Below are 12,441 nucleotides of genomic sequence, written 5' to 3'. Positions count from 1 at the left end.
AGTGCTGAGCGTGAGCAAGAGATGCTAGTGAGGATGCATCGCATTGAGTAGAAGCTTGACATTCCCTCTGCTCCGCCTCGGGCCTTGGCGCCACTTCATGATCCTTTTGATCTTTATGATGAGGCTTGCAAGGCCTACTATGGAGAGTCGTCCGATCAGCCCCGTCCCCATGGCAAGGCCCCAATGGATGTTGATGATGAAGAATACAGTGAGGACGACGACAATGATGACGATGACGATGATGGTGACCAAGACGATGATGAGGACTACGATAAGGAGTAGTCGTTTCTTTCACACGGCCTACCCCTTTTGGCACTTGTTGACAAAGGGGGAGTGTTAGGCTTTGATTTATCTGTGTAATAAGCTAGTTGGGTTCGAGACTTTAAAATTGTTAGCTTGTATGAACTATGTTGTGTGGTGGCAACTATGTGATGGACAACTATATATCTATGTATGATGGATGATTGTAGGACAAGTAATGCTTATTATCTATCGTATTAGCTTGTGCTTGTCTCCTTTTGTGAATGGTGGATGTTATTTCGGATGGCCATGTGTTGTTTCAAGCTCTAATTTGAGATCTTGGCCATCATGTTCTCTTTTACTTGTTGTATGAATATAACATGTCATGTTGCATCTCCCTTTTTCATGGATATTCACTTGTTCACATACACTTGTTGCACCCCACGAATTGCAAAATTTAGGGGGGGTTCTATCTCAATATATGCAAGTGATGTATTGATGATCATCTTTGAAATTCAAATTCATTGCATATATTAAGGGGGAGCTCTCTATAAATTTTGGGGTTCAAAAGCTTTCAATTCTTACATTTTAATGAAAGCCTAAGTTGGTTGTCATCAATTACCAAAAAGGGAGAGATTGAAAGTGCATTTACCCCCTATATGGGTTTTAGTGTATTAATGACATCCAAATTAGGGACTAATGAGATCTTAATGAGATATATTGCAGCTTTAGTCCCTTGAAAGTTTCAAAGAATTGATTTAACATGAAATGGTATCCCTCAATTCTTCAAGTGCAAAAGGTGAACGAACCCAAAGTGCTCTTCAAAGCATTTTTATTCTGTTTTGGGTTTAGGTATGCCGTACTATAAAGAGGGATGCAAGTTTAGGTGGTCTGAGGAAGATAGAGTGCTCCAACATAAAAATAAAATCTAAAGAGAGACACAAAATCACCTCACGAACACTTAGATATAGTTCTTGGACTTTTGGTAGCCGGAAGTCCCAGCGTGAGCCAGGAGTTTCGGCCGTCGGAAGTTCCAGCATTTGGTGCCGGAAGTTCTGGCACTTGAGGACTTAGCCGTCTGCCTGCCTGCGCTTGCTCGCCCATCGAAAGTCCCAATAGGAGTCGGGAGTTCTGGGTGCCGGAAGTTCCGGCTCCCGCCGAAAGTCCCGGCGCTTTGGGACTTAGCCCCCTGGCTCGGCTCTGGGTTGGGAGTTCCGATGTGAGTCAGAAGTCCTGACTACCCAAAGTTCCGGAGTTTCGCCGAAAGTTCTGGCTCCAGCTGTGTTGACCACCTTTGACTGCGCCTTGAACAGTGTTTACAGAAGGCCCGGAAGTTTCGGCGATCTGTGTCAGAACTTCCGATCCAGATCTGAATGGTTGGATTTCACTATGAGTATAAATAGCTCTCTCCTCTCTTCTAACCGTGAACCACTCATTCATTGCTCACAAATCTTCATCCAAAATAGCTCCCGAGCATTCGAGGCACCCCTCTCCTCTGTGGGGTTGCCGAACCTCGGGATAAATCCTTGTGTCCCGCGTGCTTGTTGTTATTGTGATTTGTTATATCATATTTGTGCTTGTTGGTTTGTCTTCCTCTCCAACTCTCCTCTTAGGGTTTAGACTCGATCTACAGAGTGGTGACCTTCCGATGTCAAAGGAGCAACCCCAACACTTCACCTTACCAATAGGGAGTGGGGTTGTAAGATATCTTTCACTCAAAGTTTATTTTAGCACTTGTAGTGAATTTCACATAGATGCCGGAACTCCCGACTGTTTGCGTCGAAACTTCCGGTTGCCGGAAGTTTCGGCCCAAACAGTCGGAACTTTCGACTGTCACTGATATTTGACTTTGAGTTTACACAGAAATTTTTAGATACGCCTATTCACCCCCCTCTAGGCATTGTTTAGATCATTTCAAGCTTTAGATCTATGCTTTTCTATAATTAATTCATAGCTGTAGTTTCTATGGTCCAATTGTGGTAAATTTTTTTATGCTGAGCTAATTATTATATGCTTGAACTGTAGTAAAAATTGTATACTCATTGGATCATGTATAACTTAGTTATAGATTTGTATGCTTGTTCAAAAGTATTTATAAATCTATAACTAAGCTATACATGATCCAATGAGTATAAAATTTTTACTACAGTGCAAGCATACAATAATTAGCCCACCATAAAAAATTTCACCACTATTGGACCATAGAAACTATACTTATGAATTAATTACAGAAAAACATAGATCTAAAGCTACAGCAAAAAAATTATACTAAAGCATACCATATTATATGTTCACCGTGTAGATCTACTCATATGGAGTCCAACAAAATTAGATTTTTTATTTTATGATTTTTCTGCGATTTACTATGATTTTTCATAGATTCAGCCGAAAGAAAAAAAAAGACAAAATCGCCTTTGAAAACCGCTTATAACCGGTCAGGAGGTAAAACAAACGGTTTTAAAAGTTCAGGGAACCAGTTTTAGAGTTCAGGGAGAAAAAAATAAATTTTCGTAAAAATTGAGGGAGGTAACGTGGACTTTTTCCTTTTTTGAAAGAAAAATGTCTGATTTACCTCCATCAGCTATCGCGGTCCTCTTATTTTCCTTCTTAACTTACAAAAACTAGTTTTTTCACCTCACTTAACTTTTAAAATCGTTTATTTTTTTTAACTTGGGTGATTGTACTGATGTGGTGCCCCATTAGAAGGGTAAATCAGACAAGTTAAAAGTTCAAGAAGGTGTAAATGTGACTAGAATTTTTTAAAAAAATATATTCAACAATTCATAAAAATTCATTTTAAAAATCTATACAAATATTTTGCATGAAAAATAATGCAATTAAAAATCCAAAATCTGGAACGTCGTCAGGACATTATTTGAGCTATCTTTAGAAGACATTATTTGGTTATAAGCACAAACTGAATTAGTATGCCTAACTTTTCAAGCGGAGAAAGAGAGTTTGAATGGATGTGGGGGAGGGAGAGAGTGACAACGGATGTGAGAGAGCTTGCCCCGCCCATAATCCGCCTCCACCATTGGTGAAGGCTCCCTCTAAACCCATGCGCCCACCAGAGATGTCCTAACTGAGCTAACCCCTAAACCCTGGCATCCCTAAATCCTACTCCCTCCATTCCAAATTATAAGGCGTTTTGGCTTTTCTAGATTCATAACTTTTGTTATGCACCTATATATATGTTATGTCTAGATACATAGCAAATGCTATGAATTTATAAATATCAAAATGTCTTATAATTTGGGACAGAGGAAGTACCTACGAACCCGAAAGATGAGTTGGAGGGAGAGTTTGGATCTACAGGTGAGAGGGGAAAGAGAGAGGTTGAAGTCCACGTCACAATGGGGTCTATCCAAGTAGAGGTGTGGACAGAGGCAAGCCAAGTGGCAGCCACGCCACAAGGTTTCCACCCTTGGAGAAGGTTTCACCTATTGTAAAACATATTTTTGCTAGCATTCGATAATGATTGAATTATGCACCCGCAACTCCACCAAGTTGATCCAAGTTCTGTTTGGTATCGATAATGACTGAAAAAATAGTGGTCCATGAAAATCACTGGATCGTAATCGTACGGTAACAAGTTGACAATCCAATTTATACAGCATCACAGCACAGCAACCTGAATTAAGGCTGAGGTACATCAAGTTCATGTACAATGGACGTGATATTGTCAAATTCTAGAAGAAAAGTGCATTACTGATTACAAATGTATAGCATATATGGACGTGACAAATCAAGCCTCCATTTACATAATGGATGTTGTAAAAGCTAAATGTTCAAGAATAACATAGAACAAAGAGGTTCAAGTTATAACACAACAGAATATTACAGATAAACTCAGAATAATCCAGTTGCCAAGTGACTGAAACTACAACACTAGAAGTGGCACACAATTGTCAGCTCTGAAATATTACGCGGGCTGAAAAAGTGAAAATGTTGATAGTCGAAGTCAGGAAAAAAAAGTATCCAAGCAGCACTATTGTTGCAAAAGTTAATTAAACCCAAGATGTAAGAAGAGCCCAAAGGACAAATCATGCTACTTCACCGATATTTGTAAATACCTCAGCAGTTGAAGACGATCATAGTAACATCATGGACTCGAAACTTTTCGCTACTAATAAAGCCAGATCCAGAACCACTTAACAAAGAAGGTAACAAACAGAAGAAACAAAGCAAAGGTAATACAACACCCAATGCTTGTCATGAAGCCCATTATGCTATAGGAGCATATATGAACTCTCTTGGCTTTATTGAAAAAAAAAGTTATATTCAGCATGGGGCCGTGGGCAATATTGATATGCTATTGGTTTCAGATCAGATATGATGCCATTTGCACATGAAGAGTATCCTTAAACTTCAGAAGACTCATTGTTAAACTGGATAGCACATACTGCCAGAAGCCCAGAACAGTGGAAATTAACCTTCCTGGAGGCTGGAGTTCATGGTATACAGCCAAAAAAAAAAAAACTAATTTCAATTAGTAGCTTAAGTAGAACAATACAAGCTGAAGCAGCTGCTATCAGGATGACACTTTTGCTCTTAACATCAACAGCTGCAATCAGGCAGGCATATCATCCTCTTCCAAATACCAAATTGGCATGGATTATTCATTCATTTGATTAATAAAGCACATAACATAATCAGGCAGGCATATCATCCTCTTCCAAATACCAATCATCCTTATTTCTTACCAGGAGAAGTATCGATAGTAACTTCGGTCAACCTCTACCCTGAGAACCACCATGTATATGAGCTACAAGGCAACAATCTGAATCCGAAACCCAACAGAGCAAGAAGCAAGTGTGCTGTTTCTATGGCTGCTGCTTGGGGTCACGGTAGCCAGCATCCACCAGGACCTTCTCCTTCTTGGCGAGCTCAATGTCGTGATCAACCATCATCTCCACGAGCTGCTGGAACCCAACCTTGGGCTTCCATTTGAGCACCCTCCTGGCCTTGGTGGAGTCCCCCTTGAGGCTGTCGACCTCTGCAGGCCGGAAGTACTTCTTGTCAATGACCACATGATCCTTCCAGTTGAGCCCAGCGTAGCCGAAGGCAGCCTGCAAGAACTCCTCGACGGTGTGGGATTCCTCAGTGGCGACGACATAATCGGCTGGCTGATCCTGCTGCAGCATGAGCCACATTGCCTCGACGTAGTCCCCCGCGAATCCCCAGTCCCTGGCCGCCGAGAGGTTGCCGAGGAAGACCTTGGTCTGCAGGCCGACCTTGATGCGGCCGACGGCGCGCGTGATCTTGCGCGTGACGAAGTTCTCGCCGCGGCGCGGGGACTCATGGTTGAAGAGCACGCCGTTGCAGGCGAAGATGCCGTAGGCCTCGCGGTAGTTGACGGTGTACCAGTGCGCGGCGACCTTGGCGGCGGCGTAGGGGGAGCGCGGGTGGAAGGGCGTGTCCTCGCTCTGCGGCGGCGGCGTGGAGCCGAACATCTCCGAAGAGCCCGCCTGGTAGTAGCGGATGGGCTTGCGCGACAGGCGGACGGCCTCGAGGAGGCGGAGCGCCCCCGTGGCGGTGACGTCGGCGGTGTAGTCGGGGACCTCGAAGGAGACGGCGACGTGCGACTGCGCGGCGAGGTTGTAGACCTCGTCGGGGGAGATGGCGTCGAGCGCGCGGCGGAGGGAGGAGGAGTCGGAGAGGTCGGCGTAGTGGAGCCGCATCGGGGGCCGTGGCGACGACGGCACCGCGTGCGGGTCGTGGTAGATGTGGTCCAGCCGCTGCGTGTTGAAGTTGGAGGAGCGGCGGATGAGGCCGTGCACCTCGTACCCCTTGGAGAGAAGCAGCTCCGTCAGGTAGCTCCCGTCCTGCCCCGTGATGCCCGTGATCAGCGCCACCTTCCGCGCCGGCGCGAGGGACCGCGGCACCGGGGCGGTCTCGCCGTCGCCGGCGGCCGCGCCGTTGGAATGAGCCATTTGGGAAGCGAGGAAGAGGATTTGCCTCGGGTCAGCGGTCAGATCTGCGGGGGAGAGGGGAAGCAAATTTGGGGGAAGAAAAGCAGGGGAGGCAGGGAGTATTTGTAGGGCCCGCCTGCAGAGCCGATGCACCGGGGTCTGGTCCAGTCAAGTGTGCGTGTATATACACTTGCCAAATGAGCAAACCAAAAATTATTGTTTTCCTTTTCCGGACTTTGTGAACAAAAATGTCGGTGGCTGTATATTGCACGTCTCCACTCCATCCTTTGGCTCCATGAATGTAGGCATTTTAACACCACAATATTGTGTATACTAATAATAAAGTGCTAAGATTTTTTGAACCAAAGATACGTTTGGAACACAAGAATTTCACAGAGATCGTACATGAATTTTATAGGAATCAATTCAATATTACAGGCAAAAACTATGAATAGGGGAAAAATTCCATGTTCGAAGCAGGTCCTAACTATTGTGCTAAGAGCATCTCCATCAGTCATACATACATAATAGAAAATTTATATGTAGAAAGAGAGAGAGAGGAAGCAACGCAAGTACGCAACGACTCGGTTTGGCTTCTGCGCTTCCGCACGCGCGCATACCGCGGACGCGGAGTTTGCGCCGGCCTGGGCCTAGGTCCTGGGAGTAACTGCACGCGGAGAAGTCGAGTCGTCTATCGTCGTCTTCGTCTCTGCGCCAGCGCCCAGCGGCCGGCCACGGCGGAGCTTTGGCAATTGGCAGTTCGGCGATGGCGCGTCGGGCACTCGGCCGGATCGCGTCGCCGCGTCGGGCATCGATCGGCACTTCGGCGGAGCTTCGACAGTTTGGCCTTCGGCGCGGCGCGGCCGCACGGGCTAGGAGGCCCAGGACGGCAGGATCATCCGCGGTACGCCGCCGACTGCTCGACTGATCAGCAGTTCGGCACTCCGAATTCGACGGCACTTAGTTGCAGACTTGCAGGACTGCAGGTATTGATCTTGTTATTTGTAAAAAAAACTTTGTACTGTACTCGTATAGTCATATTTTTATTTATTTATTTATTTATGGGTGATTTCTTATTATTTCAATTCGTGTTCGTGAGTTTGTTCAACAGACCACTGATTAGCAATTTAGCATCAATCGCATGTGACTATACTATTTGAGTTTCGCACGTTTGGTAATTATAAACTATTTTTTAGAAGAATTGTTGAATGATGAAGAGAAACAGCGACATTCGATCCTTTTTTTACAAAGCAGCAAAGAAGCCGGCTACAGCTGCTTTGAACCCTACCCCACCTCCGGTTGAAACTGTTATGGAAGAGCATAATCGAGAAGATAGAGCAGAAGTTGAAGAAATTGCAGATCCTTCGCCCCCGCTAGCATCATCGCCACCGCCACCGCCCGCATCAAAGCCACCGGTGTATGACATCAATCTTCTACCATATGATCCAGGTGAAAGGCTGCCCATAAAAGATTATCATGTTAATGATCAAGATGCAATCCGTAGAGCATATATTACTAAAGGTCCTTGCAAACCTTATATACATTATTTCCTGTATCGAAACATTGGAGACACACCTCGTCGATTCAGTTTACAGTGGTTGTATAATTATGAGTGGCTTGAATACAGTATCAAGAAGGATTCTGTATTTTGCTTTATATGCTACTTGTTCAAGAAGGGCAGTGGGTCAGATGCATTTGTTGTTAATGGATGGGATAATTGGAATATAGGAAACGCCGCACTCATCAAACATAATGGTTCTAAGGCACACAAAGCAGCTCAGGCGAGGTATATTGGTTTTATAAATCCCAAGGTAGCAATTGATTATCACATTGACAAGTGGACTAATGAGGAGCTTCGTCTTTACAAGAAAAAAATAACATATTCACTTAGATGTATCAAGTTTCTTTTGCTTCAAGGATTGGCATTCCGTAGAAATGATGAAAGTGAAGAGTCTAGCAACAGAGGCAACTTCATTGAACTTTTGAAGTTTCTTGCAGGAAATAGTGATGAAGTGAACAAGTATGTCTTGAATAATGCACCAGGTAATTGCACTTTGACTAGCCCAAAGATACAAAAGCAAATTATTCATTGTTGTGCCATAGAAACTAGAAAGAAAATAATTAAGGAACTTGGTGATGAGCCCTTTGCAATTTTAGCCGATGAGTCTAGTGACATATCACATAAAGAACAACTAGCTCTTTGCTTGCGTTTTGTTGATAAACTTGGAAGGCCATGTGAGCACTTCATTGGAGTTGTTCATGTAGATGATACTACGTCTTTGTCACTTAAGGAAGCAATCAAAGGTTTACTTGATAGTAATGGATTGAGTATGACTCGGATTAGAGGTCAAGGTTATGATGGGGCTAGCAATATGAAATGTGATATTAAAGGGCTGAAAACATTAATCATGAAAGAATCACCTTCTGCTTATTATATTCATTGCTTTGCACATCAACTCCAACTAGTTCTTGTAGCTGTTGCCAAGGGAAATACTGATTGCAAGACCTTTTTTGATCAAGTATCTATCTTGTTGAACATTGTTGGGGTTTCTTGCAAGCGTCATGGTATGCTTCGAAATGCTAGGCTGGAGAATGTCAACAAATCACTACAGTGTGGTGAGCTTGAATCAGGGAGTGGTTTAAATCAAGAGATGTGTTTGTCTAGGCCTGGTGACACTCGGTGGGGCTCGCATTACAAAACTATATGTAGCATCATCACTATGTATTCCTCAATCCATGATGTGCTCATTGAGCTTGGTGCTGATATTGCATATAAGGATGATTGGACAAAGATTCATTTTGTGCTTGGAGCATTTGAAACCTTTGAGTTTGTTTTCTTTGTGCACTTAATGTATGTTATTCTTGGATACACAAATGAGTTATCCGAGTGTTTGCAGAGAAGGGATCAAGATATTCTTAATGCAATCTCACTTGTTAATGTAGCAAAGAGCAGAATGCAACAGTTGAGGTCTGATGGTTGGGATAAATTTCATAAGACGGTCACTTCTTTTTGTATTACACATGGTGTCGAAGTTCCTGCTATGGATGGTGCTTATGTGCCTTATGGAAAATCAGCAAGGTATGCCCGTGCTCGAAAACCAAAAAAATGATGACCATTTTAGAAGAGAAGTGTACATTGGTGTCATTGATCAAATTAGTCAAGAGCTTGATAATCGGTTTGATGAGATCAACATGGAGCTACTCTCTTGTATGTCAGCCTTTAGTCCTTCCAAGTCCTTTGCTTCATTTGATGCACAGAAGCTGCGTAGATTGGCTGAATTTTATCCTAATGACTTCTCCAACAACAATTTGGTACAGTTAGAATTGCAACTTGATAATTATATTGATGACATGAAACGAACTGAATGCTTCCAAGGTCTAGACAACATTGTTGATCTCTCAGTTAAGCTTGTTGATACAAATAGGCACAAAGTGTATGATATGGTGTACTCGCTTCTTAAATTGGTATTGCTTTTACCGGTGGCAACTGCGAGCGTTGAAAGGGTATTTTCTGCATTGGTTATAGTGAAAACAAAATCAAGGAATAAGCTAGGTGATATTGTTCTGGATGATTGTCTACAAACATTTATTGAGCGGGATATTTTCTTTCAAGTTGATGAAGATGATATAATTGAGACATTCATGTCATTGAGAAAGTGACGGATCAACAAGTAATATTGTAAGTCTCTTATATGGCTATATTTTAAAGTATTTTGTATTTCATTTGAACAATTTATATGGTTTTAGAATATGGTTTTACCGAATAAGAATATGGTTTTACCAAATTATATATGGTTTACCGAATTGCATAAGAATTTTTTTTGCTGCGCATACCCAGAGGTAAAAACCTAGGTCCGTCACTGTGAAAGGTTAGCTTTAGCTATCTAAGTACAGTACTATTTGCGGAGTAATAATCAATAAGCATAATTTTCACACCTTTATCACCACCTTTCAGGGGTGGTGTCATAGTGCTCATGTTGATCACCATCGAGTTATTAATGTTAGAGAAACAAGCAGAAAAGTCAAATATCTAGTCTAGCCGATGTCCACACAAACATGCATACATCCATTTTATCATTCTATGAACGTGCGTGCAAAAGTTTACACTAACATCGGTTTAGAGAATGATTCACGGCGTTTCATTTTACAAGGTGATGACATGATAATATCTTACATCTCAAATAGTTCAAGGAGTGTTTTCCTTTCTTTTTTCTCTCTCTCGAACATGTAAGAGAAGTGTGAGTTATTATATTAATAGCAAAAACATGATCAGATCATACGCGGTTTTTTTTTGTGACTCACTGAATTCATTCATTAAGGGTGTGATTGGTTGCTCCGGCATTGGTGATCCTGGATGGGGGCCTGTGCAGGCTCTTCCTAGCCATGATGGAAGCATGCAAGTGGGTGTGTTTAGTTGCATCCGAGTACAGGATACCGGATGACCTGCATCATGTTTGGTTCCCCGTTTGCACCGTTTCGGTGTATGAACTGGTGATTCCAGGTCTTGTTTGGTTGGCCACATTGTCCCAGGTCTGAGTACCCATGTATGAGTTTGGTGTGGTTACCACCAGCTATTGCAGAATAAAGAAGAATAAAAGGAAACAGAGATAACTTTACATCAGTTCAACAAGCTTGGCATTGACAATAACCTTAGAGCTTCTAATGACATAAACATGATAATAGTACTCCCAGCAAATCATGAACAACAAAAGTCACAGTTCGTCACAAGGTCATTGTCTTTACACGTGTTCATGGCATTTTGAAACCATCATAGGCAATATGAAACAATTAGAGACACCTACAACAATGCTTAGCAATGAAAAAGTCAAGCATCATGAAAATAAACGACCGAACCAAAGCAATAGCTAGTAACCAAGGTATTTTAGGGGTTCATTGGTTGCTCGAAGCACTGCAAGGAGGCATTTTAGGGCATAGACCCCAGGCTCCTTTCCCTGATAGGCAACATACCAAGCCATGGCATTTTGAGCATCACAGACAGTTATAGCAACGAGCAAGAACGAACCACAGGAGCATCAGCAACAGAAAAGACTGCACCACAGCCACAACAAATAACACCGGTTTGTTCCCGAGCACCTTTGGTGGAGGATTGACAAAAACTTTATCATCTTCACAACCCATGAACTCTAAGTATGATACTTCTGCCTCTTCTTTGTTAGGGAAGCTCTTGTAGCTGTTGTTTTTAAAACCAGTTACCTGGGCATTGCATCTAGCCCTGGTTGCATATACCCCAGAAACTCTGCCACGGTACACAACATACCAAGCCATTTGCCCCTTAAAAACACATAAAAGCAAGTATAAGATGTTGATAAGATGAGGGGTAGTTCAACAGATTTGCCTCAGATTTAATTGTCTTTTCATTTGACCTTGAACTTGGAGCTTAAGAAACATAGACAGCAACAAACCTCAAACAGATAGTAGAAAACCAAGATCATGACAGGCATGAAACCATGAGAGACAAACAGCCCAGCCATCAGATCATCAAAACCGCCCAGCTTCAAATGCCATGTCTACCACAGCAGCGGCATCCCTTCGCCTAGCTTCAAATGCCATGTCTACCAACAGGATGGAGGGCAACATTAGAAAGGGAGCATGCAACATGGGTGTGTACTGCTTAGCAAGCAAAAAATCAGACAAAATGAACTATGAAAGACGCGTCTGCCACACCAAAGGGTGCTCCTCCAGCGTATACTGTTACACAATCAACACCACTAACCTCTAGGCACTTTGCTCAGTGTGTACAACAAAATAGGCATCAACATGTACAAGATCTATACAAAAACATGAGGTATAAACCAAATACGAAGCATCATGTACAGATCTGAGCTAGGAACAGGTAAATCAGGTATAGCATCGTACAGATCTGAGGATGCCAAACCAAGAACCCTGATTTTTTGGCATTTCAAGCAAAATCCACCAACAAATCAACAAAATCGATACTGAAGAAAGAGGAGGGGAAGAGCGTAGGTGGCATATATACTGTCCAAGCATCGGAGGACCGAGAGAAATCCGCCGGCGAGGGTCGCCTCGGTAGGGCTACCGAGGTCGAGGGGGAGCAAGATGAGAGTTCGCACCGGAGCTATGGCGGATGGAGAGGCGAAGAGTGAGGGCGGTAACCCTAGTCGAGACCCCCGCGCGTGCTTTTATGGCCCGGACGGCCTCATCTCCCGCTCTCGGCGCGAAGGTTCCCGCCAAGCACCGAGCGAGCCTGCGCCGAGAGGGAAGTGGGGATCGAGAAGACGGCGCCGCCCGGGATGGAGGAGCGAATCTA

The 12,441-nt window shown here is 43.4% G+C and overlaps 2 protein-coding genes across 2 annotated transcripts; one reads left to right on the top strand and one right to left on the bottom strand.

Moving 5' to 3' along the window:
• Positions 1 to 4,829: 4,829 nt before the first annotated feature.
• Positions 4,830 to 6,271, bottom strand: LOC136527069 (GDP-mannose 4,6 dehydratase 1-like). The gene has a single exon (XM_066519690.1). It carries the CDS (start codon positions 6,171 to 6,173, stop codon positions 5,064 to 5,066), a length of 1,110 nt encoding a protein of 369 aa, XP_066375787.1. The 5' UTR covers positions 6,174 to 6,271; the 3' UTR covers positions 4,830 to 5,063.
• Positions 6,272 to 7,462: 1,191 nt separating this feature from the next.
• LOC136525544 (uncharacterized) lies at positions 7,463 to 9,812 on the top strand. The gene is made up of 2 exons (XM_066518495.1): positions 7,463 to 9,231; positions 9,275 to 9,812. The coding sequence occupies exons 1-2, from the start codon at positions 7,463 to 7,465 to the stop codon at positions 9,810 to 9,812; spliced, it is 2,307 nt and encodes a 768-aa protein (XP_066374592.1).
• The last annotated feature ends 2,629 nt before the right edge of the window (positions 9,813 to 12,441 follow it).

Source organism: Miscanthus floridulus, chromosome 19, assembly GCF_019320115.1.
Source record: "Miscanthus floridulus cultivar M001 chromosome 19, ASM1932011v1, whole genome shotgun sequence".
In the NCBI taxonomy this organism is placed as follows: Eukaryota; Viridiplantae; Streptophyta; class Magnoliopsida; order Poales; family Poaceae; genus Miscanthus; species Miscanthus floridulus.
This window is presented reverse-complemented; position numbering and strand designations above follow the sequence as displayed.